General features: G+C 39.7%; 1 protein-coding gene across 6 annotated transcripts in view; it reads right to left on the bottom strand.

The window, feature by feature from the left end:
* Window positions 1-16,652, bottom strand: part of TESK2 (testis associated actin remodelling kinase 2) — a 112,146-nt gene that overhangs the window by 51,329 nt on the left and 44,165 nt on the right. For all 6 annotated transcript variants that reach the window (XM_032696069.1, XM_032696071.1, XM_032696073.1 and 3 more), the window contains one exon: window positions 1,542-1,663. In XM_032696069.1, the coding sequence (XP_032551960.1) occupies window positions 1,542-1,663 (122 nt within the window). The remainder of the gene's footprint in view (window positions 1-1,541; window positions 1,664-16,652) is intronic.

Raw genomic sequence — 16,652 nt, forward strand, 5'->3', positions numbered from 1 at the left:
CAGAGATATGATCTCTTAGACAACATAAAACATTAAAATTTCAGCAATTACTCAGGACTGAGCACAATAACTTTTGTTTTCAGCAACACCTCAGTAATTCCATTCAAGGGGGAGCAAGGTTACAGTAAGGTGCAACTGAACTTTTTGCCTGTCAAACTATTCCCTTCCTACTTTCCTTCACCCCAACCCAAATCAAATTCTTCATTTTGAACAGAGCTGTAGAGATAGATTTTTTTTTAATAAGAAACAATTAACAATCCTGAGATTTAAAAAGCCAGATAGATAATTAAATTTAAATTTAAAAAAATGGAGGAACTAAAAAAAAAAAAAACAAACAACCAAACAGAAGGAGGAATTGCTGGGAACAGAGCAGAGAAAACAGACTAAGAATTGTAATTAAGGAGAGATTACTACAATACTTGAATAAATATATTGTAATAAAACCAATACAGTTTACTACGAGTAAAAATTCTCTAAGTTCACAGGTTTTTGAGGTTTTAAGAAAAAAATATAGAAAACAGCCATGAACTAATGGAATGCTCCCTACAGATATTTAAAATGCTTCTAATATGTGCCCTCATAAATACTGAAGGAAATACTATTGTTACACATCAGTTGATGAAGGATTTTAAGGATCACAAAAGTTGTTTATAAAGGATTTTAGGAATCAGTACTATGTCTGTACTATTTAACAGACAGGTGAAAAAGAGGAAATTAAGTGAAAAAGTTCACTGTGTCTCCAAAGCTTTTCAGAAAGAGCTGTACTGCCTGAGATCAAAACTGGATCCCAGCTGCACAACAGCAGTTTGGGAGAACTGGTTATTTGGTGCACTGACATCACATCTTTAAATTTCATAATGTTATGGCTCCAGCTAATTATGTTAATTGCTTGTCACATCATCATAGAAGAGTAACCAAGACTAAAAAGATTCAAGAAATAACAAGAACATTGAAACATTTTGGATTTGCATGCAGAAATCTATTGCAAAACAAACTACCTTTTTCTTTTCAGGAGCAGAAAAATCAGATTAGTTCAACTCTAGCTTCTTTTCTTCTGTCCCTCTTATACCAACCTTGCAATACTACAATAAGAAAATGCTAAAATCTAGGAAGCAGACCTAAAAATAAGCAGTAGCTATGGCACTTTGCATTGCTGATCTGTAAGATTAGTAACGATAGGTTATTTGAATGGTGTTAAATTTGCAATAATTTAAATTCAAGGAAAGAAGCCAAATTTCCCTCTTCATATCACTTTACTGATTCATTTGAAATTTAAAATGTGAACACTTGGTTTTTTTCTCTGACATATGTTACTCATCACTGGTAAACTCCAGATACCAAAATCACGTCCGTGGGATGTTCTGGGTTTTTTTCTCTCAAGTCTTTTCTTCCTCCTCCCCTTCTTCTATTAAATTAGCAACTGATCCTAACACATTCACAAAAGATATAGTATAACAAAAAAAAAAAAAAAAAAAAAGAAAATAGGACAGCCTTACTAAAGACAACTTATCTCTATATAATTCAGAAAAAAGCCAGTGTACCTTAAGATGTTTGGATGTGAGAGTCTATTCATAAGTTGAACCTCTTTCAGCATGTTTGCTCTGTTGCTGTTCAGTGTGTTCATCTTCAAAGCCATTACCTGGTCTGAGGTTCTGTGCCTTACCTATAGGATAGAAGCAAAAAATGGTGAGGATGTGAAATGCAAGGCTGAAAACCCAGTGATGTCGTAGTACAACGCAGAGATCTTTCATGACAAATGATGATCTAGACTCCAATTTCTGCAGTTTTTATCACAGAGATGACTTTCCATGAGCATGCTATGGAAATAGAAAAAAGGCAATTTGCTCTTCTCTTGCAACTCACAATGACAGAAAGCTTGAGAAGTTCAAAAAAAATTATCAGCTTCTTAGTACAAGTGAAGGAAACCACTTACGTGTCCACAGAGAAAAAGTTTCTTCTCCAAGACTTACGAAACTCACCTTCATTCCACCCATATCCCTCTTTTTTACCCCCTGCAGTGCTTGCTGTCATTGTTCACAGAAGGGGTTATGAGAGGAACAGTTGGTTATGGCTACAGGGCAGATTGTGGAGGTATTCAAAATTTGCTTCTGAACCAAGACTACGAACCAGCTCACACACTGAGTGGACAGAAAGCGTTTGTGCCAACCCCTGCTGCAAAGCAGAGAGAGGTTCCTGGACACGGTATTGCCTCAACCAGGGTGTCAGTATTGGTTGCAGAGCGTTGGCACAAAAAAGAGGATTTCTCCAGGAACTGCAGAGAACCAGCACCCAGTTCAGAGTCACCTTCCCCGCTGTGACTGGGGCCATTTTTAACTTGGTACTCTCAAACCAACCCATCTGTCAACAGACCAATGTTATGTAGATGTGTGCTACTATTAGAAAGGAGCCTTACCATAAGGTAAGGCTTGCCAACCCTTTGAATTTCCCTGCAGTTGGGCATTCCCACACACATACTGGTAGTATTCACGGAAACTGTGTTACCATTTTCTCCCTACATCGGTACCTGCAGCTCATACACGGAAGATGCGCAGTTCCCAAAATACTGAACTACCCCCACAGCAAATTGATTCGTGTTTATGGAGATTAGTTTAGAAAAGTCTGTCTTGCAAGAATTTAAGAGACTCATCAGCTTTCTAATTTAAAACTGAAATTTACATTATGATGTAGGTACACACAAACTACCTATGTTTTAAACAACAGCAGCCTGCCTGCTTTTTTTCCAGAAGACTCTGCACATCTTTTCCAGTAAGCTGTGATATGTTAATTGCTGCTTATTTAATTAATTAAATTGTTAATTAATTATGTTAGTTACAGAAGGAACAGCTGAACTCATGATAAGCAGGTGCAAGAAAAAAGTAGGGTATGGTTTTAGGCTCCCTGGTAGGTCTGTGGCAGCAAGGGATATTCCCCTTTTCAAGTTTTATTTGCACACCATATCTGCAAGAACAAGGGGCATATTTTAGCCAAACATTCTCATCTACACACAAAGCACATGAATTCAGCACAGGGATGTACTGGGAGGAGAGGGAGTCATGTTTCAGGTGTCTGCCTGCTTAAATGCTTCCAAGTTGCCTCTTCCCGTCCTAGTTTGAAGTATAGGGTAGCACTGGAAACAGCCCGGATGAGTGTGGAAAACAACATCGAGGGGCTGAGGGAGAAGAAAAATAACCCTCGGATGCTTTTCCTCCTGCTTCCCCCCACCTATGTAAATGAGCTCCTCAGATGCCTCACCTACAGTCACCCAGTAATCCCACTGCAAGAAGGATCAGAGAAAGGGGGTGGAGGATATAGAAACCAGCACTGAAAGTAGAAACCAACAGCAAGTTCATAAGCATGGGACTCCTCCTTTCTGTGGTAATACTGGCTTTAAAAGAAAACTGGTTGAACTACAGCTTTAGTGCATTATAACAAGATAATCTAGAATCCTTCTGCACACAACCTGTCTTGCCTGTTTGGCATGCTTATTGGTTTTAAGCAGGATGACTGCATGTTAAGTTGATGAGGTTTATTGTTACTTGCCAGGTTTCTTGTGTCTATTGTGTCTATTTCATTAATTTTTAATTTTACGCAGCTTTTGCATACCCAGCCAATTTGAATAAACAAGCTAAGCTGGACAGGTCAATGTCAATATATACAGACTTCTAAAACAAATTTTGGTTATACATTAGTTTTATTAGGAGTAATGCCTTGGGTGAGGGGGAAAAAAAAAATTTAAAAAGCTTTCATAGTCTTAAGAAAGGAAGATTTGTTCCAACAATGTAAATTTAAAGGACTATGCTAAACTTAAAAAGGACTATGCTTTGAATCTATACACAGAAGCAGCTCAATCAACACCTGAGAGAAGGGCTAGGAATCTTGGGTGTTGTGGTAGAATAATTTGGGGTTTTCAGGGAATGGAAAAGGGTTAGGAATGTTGGGTGTTGTGGTAGAGTAATTTGGGGTTTTCAGGGAATGGAAAAGGATTTGTAGAAACTTTAATCCTACAGGCAGAGAGATGCTCTCAACAGAACTTACTCAGAAATGAGCTTACCACTGACACAGAAGCTTCAAGGTCTGCCAAAAGGGAATGAACAGAGGTAGAAGGTGAGCAGGAACTCTGATGGAGTGTGGTCTTGAACAGTATTTGCCTTCTCATTAACTCTGCCAGCTGCCTCTTAATTTCCTGGCTGTATCTATAATTCACTCAGTTCCACACCAAAATTTCCAGTTCTTTTGCCTCAACTCTGAGGTAAAAGTAGAATCTATCATAGGATCTTTTTCCTTGTTCTGACTGCTCCTCTTAAGCTAAGGAAACCTCAGAAAAGAAGGTGGGTAACTTTTTGAGGCACCGTGTCCTACATGCTCCCTGCATTTTCAGGTCTGATATGCAAGAGGAAGTGGTCAGCAAGTGCTGCTCAAAGGTTTGATGGCCACAGTACTGACTCCACATACACAGAAAACTGAGCTGCCTTTGCAAAGACAAAATTTTTCATCCTCCTTTTTAGGCTATTCTGCTGTTCTATTGACAGACTGAACGAGGTTCTGTGGTGACATCTCGGGGGGGGGGGGTCTTTTGTTTGTTTTATAAAACCGTTTTCCCCACCCGTGGAAATAGCTCAGATTTCCAGCACACAGAGCAGCATATTCTGTCCATGTAGCTGCTCTCCAAATAGCAGCTAATGCTGTACTATGCTTTGTTTCACTTAAAGGGCCACTGTAAGGTAACACTGGCAATTTTGTTTGAAGTTCCATATACTGTTCTGATGTTGGAGAATGTATTCCTGCCAAATCTGACAGAACAGCAAAATTCCTAATCAAATCAAAGCAGAGGTGGGGAAAAAGAGGACTCTTCCTCTCTAGCTAGCTACCCTTTAAGCAAGGAGGAGGAAGCAGATCTGGAGGTGAAAGGGCATCTTTCTCCATAGGACAATAGTCAATATTATGAATAAAATCAAATATCCATTTATATATATGGAGCACAATGCTAATCACCTGGAATCACGGTAAGACTTAACAGTGTTCTCTCCCCTGAAGCACTGCTGGCAAACAGTATTTCTGTGGGAAGAACAGACTGACAACAAGGAGCTGACAGGTTCTGTCTTTCAGGTCTTGGTCAAACTCTGAATCCCTGGCATAGAAGGCGCTGCCACTTACACAGCCCTCTGTGCCTCCCTACCCGTCAGTGACACCCTACACAAAATTTGTGTCTATTCTGGCATCCCTTGCCAAAACCCTGCCAAACTATTTCTTTTTAATCCTCCATCTCCTTTCAGGTCACCTCTGTGCCGTGAAAGCATGGAAGTGATGTTTCAACCACCTGACCGCTCCAGAAGGAAAACTAGTAAATATTTTGGCAATACTGCTGATCCAATTTAACATTTGTTTACAAGGCACTTTGCCTCAGGCATATGCCTGTATATTCAACATAAACAGGGACTCACTGATGCAATTCAAACCTTTCACTGATGCAACCTGGAGATTGCTGCAAAGCTTTTAAAGCTGTTGACATTATTATTAATTAGGGCTCCTTGGATATCAGACCAAGTAACCTTTCAGCAACGTCTGGATCATGGTGTCTCTGCTTAGAAACATTCTGACAATCCTACAGCTGCTTTGCACATGCTTCTGACTTCTCAGTCTGCTTACCTGCGTGTGTCTCTCCATCTCCAAGGTCACAGTAACCAGATATTGCCTCCCTGTTTTATTGCTGACAGGGAGATAAACTGTCCTTTTGCACTCTGATTTTTCTAGGATCAAAGTACTTTGCACTTTGACCTGGCTATGGCTAAGCAGCATGGCCTGCCTGCTCACTCCAAACCATATTCTGATCCTGGACCTTATCCCTTCCTTTACAAGCAAGTGAGAAAGTCTTGGATCCAGATAAAGAAACAGTAATGTATTTAAAAGAACTCTCATAATAGTGACTGAGCAGGGCTCACATTCCAAAGAACTAGTCAGTATATAAATGCTGTATCAAGTTCACAGGAGGACTATCCTGCAAAAAATTGACAGGTTTAATTTTCAGCTTGCTGCTTAGCTATAAAGTTCTTTATTATTAAAAAAAATTAAATATAATTTACATCATTATTTATTACATCATACAGATCTATCAGGGCTCTCTGAAAATCCAAACATTTACACTACTTCCACTTTCTGCTGGACTGAAGGGGAGGCATGTTTAAGCAACAGCTGAAATCTAGCCTGATTTCATCTTTCACAAGGCCTTTTTGATCTGTATTCATCGTACCTTTCCAGGTGGCCTTAGCATAAACATCTGAAGAATATTTCCTAATACTGATATTATAAATCTGCCAACACAGCTTTCAGCTTTGCCCCTAGTTTTCCACTGCATTTTCATTATTTTCCAAATCATCATTATATAGTTGGAAGTATTTTGTCACAGTTTTCTTCCAAAACCTCATTTAATTGCTTTCCAGTTTTTCCTTACCTTCCCCTCTTCTGGCATCCAGCCTCGCTGCTTAAATACATTTACAGATATTTCCTCATACAGCCTAGTCCATAAAATCACGTTGCTGCTCTAGCACACACAACAATTCTTTCTTCACTCTTTTACACATCTTGGTCTTCGTTGGCCATTTCACCTTTGCCTTTGCTGCCATGTGTCCAAAGCACCATTTTAAAAGCAGTCCCCTCTAGTCCAAATATGTGACCTTCCCTGAGTTTGCTTCCCGTTTCTGAGGTCACTGTACTATGCACAAAAATGCTGCATGTACTATTTTTACTCACCAACCTTACACTCACCAGCTCAAGGATTTCCTCCACATTCAGCCTGCAGCCTTCACACTAGTGACATGTACAGCAAAGGCTGAAGAGTCTTGTACTTATCTGTGCCACCTTCTATCAACCTCCCTTCTGTAACAACCTCTGTCCTCATCTGATTTGCAGGTATTTTCTCTTGTGATGACAAGAGATGAAGGCATTCCCTTAGTTACCTTTCTAGGCCATTTGCACTAACTGTGCTATACGGTATAACTTCAATTGACTGAGCTGACAAAGCTCTTGAGGCACGTGAAATGATAGAAGTAATCACTGTTAAAAAGGCTTCATCGTAAGAGTCCCTGCTAAATGACAGGGAAACAGTATTTTACAGGGAAGCAGACCAGCATTTGGCTCTGATACAAGACTTCCCTCAAAAACAGACTTTCTTGCTGTGACAGGAGAGGGAATCTTAAAGAAAAAAATTAGGGTAACCTGTATTTTATCCAAGTCTCACAGTCAAGCCACCAAGTCATCACACTTACAGGGACACCTATTCATGGCTCGAGGATGAATGTGTTAAAAGAATACCTAAGCTCTATGGTTGATTGAAGAAAGCTCCCTGCAGCTGAGAAGACAAACCTGTTCTTCAGCTCAGATCACAGTGTTTATAAGTCTGGAATCTCAAATGTTTTTCTAAACATCAAGATGTACCCACTGCCAGATACACATCTCTGTAGCAGTGACACCTATATCAAGTCCAAAAATCTCATGTCCCTAGGAAAATTTGCACTGACAAATAGAAGTTTAAAGAAATACATTGGTCCAGATAATACTAAGCTGCTGTGTCGATGCCAGGGAGTCAGATGGGATTGTAGCTGTTTTCAGAGTAGTAATACAGAATGTCACTATACTCTGACTTCTTGCAGCAAGAGAGAGGCCTGCCAAGTGTAACAAAAGTTTGCCAAACAAAACTAGTCAGCATGTGTTAAAAGAGCTTTAGCACAGGTTCAGAAGATGTACAGAAATTAGGCACAAAAACCCCAAAACCTTTTAAAAGCCTGACAGTAATTGTGACTCTACTAATTTCCACTACTAAAAAGAGTTGAGAGAAATACACAGAAAAAGTTGGATACTACTGTTTTCCCTTTAGTACAAAAGCTTGGCATCGGTCATCAAACAAAGGTCCTGTTTTGATAACTTTAGTAGCTTCTAGCATCACCAATTCAGGAAAGTAACAAGTTCAATTACTACAGAATATTCCATACCTACAGTCAAACAAATCCTCCAATTTTTTACCAAACTAAAGTGAATTTACAATTAGCAAGACAGCGGTACCACTGATAGTTTGTAAATCCACTTGTGTGACAAACACCCCTCAATTTTTCTTTTGCATTTTGTTTTTCTTCATTGCCCAGTGTAATGCAGAAGCAGAGCCCAAAATAGAGCACCCATTTATTTTAAACAAACCATTTAGTGATAGGAATCTGTGCACATATCTCTGCCATTAACTTGATCTCAGTCAAACCATAAAGGCAAAAAGAGACTACAGGCTTATTTTGAGAGAAAGCACAAATTCATCAGAGGACTATTGTTCCACAGTTTGAGATGAGAGATAATCAGGCACAACCCAGGGTGGGGAAGCTGACTGATTTTGTAGCAAGTTCAGCAGAATGTACCCCTATAAATTTTCCCCTGCAATCAAGAACAAGGACCATGGACACCAGGTAAGTGTTGTTTTATCACAACCTCAGTAAATAGCTCAACTATGTAATTTATACCTGAGTCTAATATCACGGCCAGGAAAGAAAAAGAAATATTGAGTTTGAAGTACAGAACTGGGAGTTTATTCTTAATTTACAATGTTAGCTATTCCTCAGTTCACTGAGCAACCTTGAGCACGGTACTTCCTTTCATTCATTTCCTCTCTGGCTGTATCTATAAAATGGAGATGATATTCCTATCTACCTGCCACAAAACTGGAAGACTGACATCTGCAAATGATTGTTGTAACATCCAGAGATAATACATAATCAGATACTGTATCTGTGTTCCTATTTTCCTATTTAATTTTTAATACTTACGGTTAAATATTTCCCATGTTACTATGGGTTTACCCCGTACGAAAGATAATGATATTTACATAATCTGCAGATGCTTTTGAAGCAGAAAACACTTTGAACTGAGTTTTCCTGACATACAATTGCACCTTCAGTCTTTTACAGTATATAAACAGTTTGGTACCGAGCATAGAGTCCCTCCACTACACCAATAATGTCATCATTGATACTCATCAAATACATTTGTTGGCTTTGTTTTCAAAATCTGTATGGGAACCTTGACAGAAAGTTCTGTTTGAGGCAGAAATAATTTCTTTACGTATCCTTTATAAATCTTTGAAATAAACATTACTGTACATGAGTAAGGAAGTCTGTCTCACTTTCAGAACAGACCCCGTTGGCATACAATTATTGCTACTATAATCACAGTTACAGCACTAAAATTTGACCACAAACACAAATAAGAAGAGAGCAAGGAGCATGAAGGAGCCACATTTTGCTTACTTGAAGATATTTCAGCTTTTATAAACCGATACAGTTAATAACTTTCAGCAAAAGTTCTAAGTAGTTTCTTGTTATTTAAGACTTCATGAAACTGCTCTGCTTGAGAATTAGGTTCTCCTTCTTACACAAGTAACTAATGAAATATACCACACAATTTCTTATGTCTGATCATCGCCTGTAAAGGTTAGGAAGCACAAGAATTGGATTTGCAGGACTTAATTGCAGGTAGCTCATGTGTGAAGTTACAAACTGACATCAGTGAGTCAGTGTTAGACACACTGTCAGCTGTGGATTAGTTAACAAAGCAAGGCTGTCTCGGGATCGATTACTCCAGCGGATGTTTCACAGCTCTCTCCTCCCCTCAACCCCTAATCCCACAAGACCATCCAACAGAAGGCCCCCACCTTGCAGGGCTTCTGCCCAGCACAGAGGGCCCTGGGGCCACCCAAAGCACTTCCAGGCTGTGCCAAGTACAGGGAGGGTCAACAGCTGTGCTGGCTCCCAGACACAGGAAGCACATGGACAGGAGAAGAGGTCCCTATAATTTGGATATGGCCTTAGCCATATCCTACTGGGAACAGGATGCTCTGGTGTCTTGCATACAGAATCCCAACAACTGCAGCAAACAGAAGCCCTAACATACAACTAGAGTTCCTTTCTCTAATCATTACCAATGGTTATTAAAGGGTTATGAGGAAGCATTCCCTACGGATCCGAGACTGTAAACATCTCTTTTCTATTAGTGCCATGGATAATAATTTGCAGTTCTCATTTTTAGATTTCATGTAACACAGTAACATCTGTGCATGTGTGTGTATTAACACCCCAACACTCCCCAGGCACAGGCAGTGAAATCCATCACTGAAATACATTTAACTTTCCCCTGCTGCCAATATCAGTAAATATGTGTTCAGAGGGATATCTCAAAGGTGTCTCACAATGATTTTAAGTGATGCACTCTTGTTCTCTAGGCACAGTCATGTTAATACTGGACTTATGCCAGCCCAGTTATTTGAAGAACAGTAAATCAGCACCTGTCTCTCAGTATCAGCTATGAATGAGCTTACACAAATGGGCATGTTTGCCAGCTGGCAAAACACAGAAAATCCCAGAGCTGCCAACCCAGCACATCTCCACCCAGAACAGAAAACTAAACAGATCTCATTTAACTGTGCTTGAGAAATTATTATGGAAAACAAGACAAAAAGCACACAAACATTTCAGTGCCAAGGGAATCTTGCCACCTGCTTTGCCCCTGGGAAACTGCACAATGATACTCAGATTGGCACAACGTTTCCTCCTGAATCAAATCAAAGGCCCAAAGGACTCTGAACTACAGCAGTCACTGTACTAAACACAAAATCCAACCAGGGGGTTATCTCCTATTGCAAGGTCCCACTTGTTACAGTATCAGAGCGTCTTTCTGACTGTTGACAGAATTTGTGAGCATTCTCTCTAGTTGTGAGGGCAACAAAGACTTATCTCAGACATTCAAAACATATCAGTTGTTCAGCGAGGCTCAGGAGAGGCCAAGTTTCCAAACAGGTGATAAATACATTTCAAAATGGACAATTTTACATTAAACTATGTTCCTTTTTTTTGACTGAGTAAAAAAGGAAACTCTTTTAGCATCGGATTTGTTTCAGTGATTTTTGTTCTGGTTTTTTAGTAAACAAACAAATACCTCACTTTCAAGAGTAGTTCTGCCATAGTTTCCAAATATTTCTTGAACAGAGGAGCTGGCTGACCCAACCAGAGAAAGTGAAATATAGTATAAGAACTTTGACCCGTTTTTTATTTGCTTCACTCAGTATAGTTCTAGACTTTACTTGTAGTGAGACCAAGTAGGACTACAGGAAGAAGTGTTACAGAAATTTCTTAAAATTTTTCAACACCACTACAAAAGGCTTTCATTAAATCTGCTACCTGGTGATGGCTTTTGAGTCAATCCCAGTGTTTCCTCAGCTGGTGTTTTAGGGTGATCATAACATGTATATCTTTAGACTCCTAGCCAGAAAATAAATAAATAAATAAACAGAACTTGTTTCAGACAAATGTGAACTCCATTCCACTTCGTATTTCAAAGCATTCTCAAATCTGCTAAATGTAAGACTGCCCTACAAATCAGATAGCAGATATCATTAAAATTCAGAATTGCCTAAGTGGGGAGGAAGTATTTTGCCCCAATGGTGCAATCCATAAAGAACAGTGACATGGATGAGGTTTTTAATTCCTGTATTAATGATCTGTTGGAGTAAGGCCTATTTATTACTACTTCTCCCCACAGCCCATGCCCTATAAAAGAATTTGCTAATTAAGTGACAAGGACTAGGATGACAGCAACTTGGCACCTCAGTACCAAAAAAATCATTAGCAAGAGGAAGACAACTGTCTGGTTAAGTGGTTACCATACAAATCATCTTAGCAGTTGGCAGAAGGGCTCCAAAAGGCTGATACTTAACACACCAGTATGAGACAAATCAAACTCACAAGACTTCTACTTTGACTAAGAAAGGACCAGCACCCTCAGGATTTATGCCTCATCTCAGTTCCAGAATGGTGCTTCTTCCTACTCCTGACAAGAATCAGAGTAGAAAGACAGATTAGAACCACCTCGCTGATACAACTCTACAGCTTGAAATGAAGTTTCAGAATTATTCTATCCTTCTTGGTCAGTTTACATAATACCCAGAGTGATTGTATTCCCAAACAATTAGTAGTTTGCTTTAACACTAAGTTCACAGAAGAGACCCTAAGCCTCAAATATCTCACTTCTGTCATCTTGAGCAAGGTGAAAGAGTATCATCCACTAGCCAAAAGGGAAAGATTTTCAGCCTAAAAATGAGTCCAAAAGGCACACATGGACAAGAAGACTTACTGTCTTTCTAACAGGCATCATATCACACAGGGAGGGCAGGGACAACTCCAATGGCTCTGCCCCACTGAGAGAGAGGAACAGTGCCCCACACCCGGGTGAGGGAAGATATGCCCTGGTCAACTGGGAGTCACTCGTCAGTCCCAAAGCATATTCCCCATGCCCACAAGATGAAATATTAGATCTGCATAACCAATATGTAGGATGATCCACTTACTCATTTCCTACTCCTTTTCCACCCTACAAGGATGACTTCTGCCACTGTGGAGATGGAGGAGGTATGAGGAAAGCATTTACAGATGATGGAAGGAAAATCTTCCAGATGCTTTCTCACTTCCCTGGAAGATTTTTACCATCCCTTTGCAAAGAGCTTCTGCCCTTCCAGCTCAAGCAGGTAAAGGGAACGTCCATGCACATCATTTTCACAGGAAATGAGAGCAGCCTAATCTATTGTTGGAGGCTTTTCAGTCCAGTGTGGTTATGATGCAAACACTCCTCTCTTGCTCAATAAAACTGATTCTTCAGAGACACCTGGGAGTTGTTATCTCCCATTGCAGTCTCTACTATCAGCTTTAAAAAATAGGTTAAGGAGTTGTCCACAAAGAATGACAGATAAAAGTTCCTTTTGCCCTGGGACAAAAGGTTGAAGAGCAAGGTGACATGAAGCCTATTCCCACCCTATGCTTTTAACTCCACAAATCTATACAGCAAAATAAAACACAAAGTTGTACAGTGTGGTAGGAAGGCCTAAAATAACATGGCAAAGCTTAATGTAAGCAAAATTTGCAGAAAGCAATTATGCCTACTGGGGAAGAACCAGTTTCCAAGAAAAAAAAAAGTGCAATTATCTCCAATATAGTATTAATGACAAGAGGAAAACTCTTGTTACTGCATTATAAGTCTGGGGACATGATACACACACAGTGTTAACCACACTATGGTTCCAACAATACCAAATATCATATGCAACAGTTCCTTTAAAGAAAATCCCCTACACACAATTAGCCTTCCTATCTTCCCCTACACAAGCTTTCTGCCTAATTAGGTTATTTTATGGGGATATTAATGTCACCTTGAAGAAGGGAATGTTGGCCTGAAGTCTGGTGACAAAGCAATGAAACTGTTAGAAAGAAAAAGCCAGAGACGTATTAAGAGTCAAATTCATGTCTTAGTTTGGTATTAACAAAAAAAGGAACTTTTTCCTGTTGTCAGTTTATGCTGAGAGTTTTGAAATAATAATAATCAAAAGGGTGTGACAGGATTAAGAAAAGCTTACCTACAATTGAAATGCCCAGAATCTCCTTGATTTATACTGACAACTAACCCTTTCCTCCTTAAAAGAATTCAGCAGGGAAAGTACTGCTTGACAGTCTTGAAGACTGATATCCCATTTATGAAGCAAACAGACACACACAGAGAAGAAAGTAAAAACCTGCTTGTAGAGCCCTGGGAGAGTGCTGAGGCCCTGTCCTGCAGGAAGAAGCTCTGTTCCAATTCTAATCTTGGCCATTCTGCAAAGACCAGCAACAATGCACAGATTCACACTTAGACTTAAAATATTTCAACAATTCAAATATTGCAGTGCCTGTTTATCTGATAAAACCCAAGTTAATAAAGATTCCAGTCCTGGAAAGTGCTGTCTGCAAATTCTGAGACACTGGTTTCCAACACCTTCTCCAGTGGGATTTGCTGAGCATGGGATGAAAAACAAGCAGCAGCTCCCTCACTTTGAATTAACATTCTATTGCCTTTTTTTCTGCACCTTTTCCATCTCCTTTTTGCAGTCATCCCCTCCTTTGAATCTGAACTGGCATTGCCTTCTATGTAAGCTCATTTATATAACTACTCAAATATCTCCTTCCTTCCCCTTCCACACATTCACAGACATTTTACTCTTATGACTAAATGCCACAGGAAAACAGAACCCTCTGTCAGTAATGAGTTGCTAGCAGAGTCAATAAGCAAATAGGAAGGACCAGCTGTAGAAACAACTCAAACTGGGAGGTTCTAGCTATAAAAGGATCACTTAAAAATAATAAATTATGGCCTGGAGACACCAAAGAAGGTTGTAGAATCTTATATAATGTAAGTATAACGTACAAGCCAAAAGTAGCTGCCAAGAACAGATCACAAATGCTTATGCCTGGCTTAGCTAAGGAGACTGGAGTAGTTCTTGTAACATCCCTTCCTTGCTTTACATTAATTTTAAATTTAAGTGATAAGATTAATTAAGCAAAATGCCTACTTGTTTTAAAATAGCAATATACACAGACTTCTGTAAGGCATCTGATGGTACCACAACCCACTACAACCACTAAAAGTCATAAAGTAGAAAAAAACCCAAACCTCTCACTGAGTCACCCTGGGAAAACCAGCTCAGTAACATCTCTCAGATCTGCCACAGTCAAAGATGTTCCAGAGAGCCAGCCCACCAGCATGACAATGTGCCCATGAGACACAGTACCATAAATCTACCACTATCCAGGATCATTTATGTTTTGTACCTTAGAAGCAACAGAACTACCGGTTTTATCCTGGGTACAAGTACTTGATAAAAATACTGTATGTATATATATATAATTATGTGTGTGTGTGTGTGTGTGTGTTCTTCACAGTACTCCCAAGCACACCTCCACATCGGCCCCGTTTCTCCTTTCACATTAGACAGCTGGATGCTGCTTATCTTTAAAGCACCTCGAAGACATTAAATAAATACGAGAAACAGGATCCCAGCCTCAGGTACAAGGTCCATATTTGGACAGGCACACCTTCCGTGATCAGGCAGCACTTTTGAAACTTGGAGAACATAAATTTGATCACACGAATAAAGTCTAACAACTGACTAATGCACTGAGGACCATCATTCCAGAGTATTCAAATAGAAGAGTCACGGTCTTCTATTTGACTCACAAGCACAAAGAGCAGGAACACCCTGAGGAGACTGACCCTTTAGCAGCCACCACCCACCTCATTAAGTCATCCAAAAGTATGATGCCCTCTCTTTGTATCTGTACTTGAACTTGCACCCTGGCAGTGCCAGTTTCACTATGCACGGAGCCCATACATCACCAAATAGCACTGGCATATTTCCAGCCTTTGTTTCTCAAGGATTTCCACGTCGTATCATCACTAAGATTCACCATATCTTGTTTTTCATATGGCTTCAATGCATCTCTCTCTAGACATCTTCATAAATAAGCCAAACAAATATGATCTAAAAGGAAATAGTCTGATGTAGCCATGTAAAACCATAATCAAATGAGTAGCTTGTGGATCGCAGGTAAACTGCTAAGATTATCAAGACTGAAGGAACCCCTGGAAAAATTAAGAAATGCTTGAAGAGGGGCAACACCAAAAAAAGGTGAAATCTGCTGCACAAGTGTAAAAACAGGAAAACTGTGTAGCCAGTAGCTCTCCAGAAAGGATCTCAAGTTATAGGGGATCATAAACCAAGTGCCATGGTGCTGTCAGTAAATATGCTGAAATGGGAGGGCTGATTTTCATCTCCAAATATTTCTTTGGAGGCACCCATACTCACCTGCTTAGAAGGCATTTGTTTTGCTTTGTGTCTTATGCATCTTATATTCACCTTTGCCCAGCCATTATTAAACAAGTATTTCATTAACTGCTCCAAACTAGATTGCTAACATTTTGACAAAATTCAGCTTTTCTAAACTAGTTTCTGTCATACCTTGTATTCAGGTGAACATGAACTTGAAGCGTTATAGTGATGGTTAACAAAATCAAAATGACAGTTGCACACTCTATGCTGAATAACCACAAAGCTTAATTTGTTGATGAATAAAGGTGCACCAGAAATGCTAAGAGATCATTCATGGCCCATATGACCATTAACATAAACATTTGAGCTGCATCACACTCCTATTCCCAACTTAAGAGAAGGCGACTTCTACCCACTGCAACAAGCTACTTTAAATGGAATTTCCACAGAAAAGGATGGAGGGGAAGAAATCATGGAAAACAATTGTCAGTCACACAGCAAAACAAAAATCCCAAACCCTCAAAACTGGCCAAGCACTCTTTGCTAAATCACTTGAGTGAACCCAATGTATGATACAAAACAATAGACAAATACCTTATTGAAAAAGCTCTGGGGACATGAGGGTTTTTTTGAGACACCTTTGCTGATTTGAAGGGAAGGCTTCATTGCACTTGGAAAGTTACTTACACAATTAAGTCTAGAACTAGCCTGGATTTTTCCCCAAGTTCAATCATTTAGCTGGGAGCCTGCAGATCAGACTGAACTGTAACTGTGTCAAACCACGAGGCTCTCCCTCCTGGAAGCACATCAAGGTTCTTGCACGAAATCTGATCATCAGCAGAGCAGGATTAATGACAGAGGTGGTCAGGCTGATAAAGCACCAGAACAGACACCTGCTTAAATGAGCTTGGAACTGCATCTATGATAAGGTCATAATGCATCTCATCCCTTTGGGACAAAACTGAGGAGAAAGAAAAGGTTTTAATCACTCATT

The sequence above is a fragment of the Chiroxiphia lanceolata genome, chromosome 9 (genome assembly GCF_009829145.1).
Source record: "Chiroxiphia lanceolata isolate bChiLan1 chromosome 9, bChiLan1.pri, whole genome shotgun sequence".
In the NCBI taxonomy this organism is placed as follows: domain Eukaryota; kingdom Metazoa; phylum Chordata; class Aves; order Passeriformes; family Pipridae; genus Chiroxiphia; species Chiroxiphia lanceolata.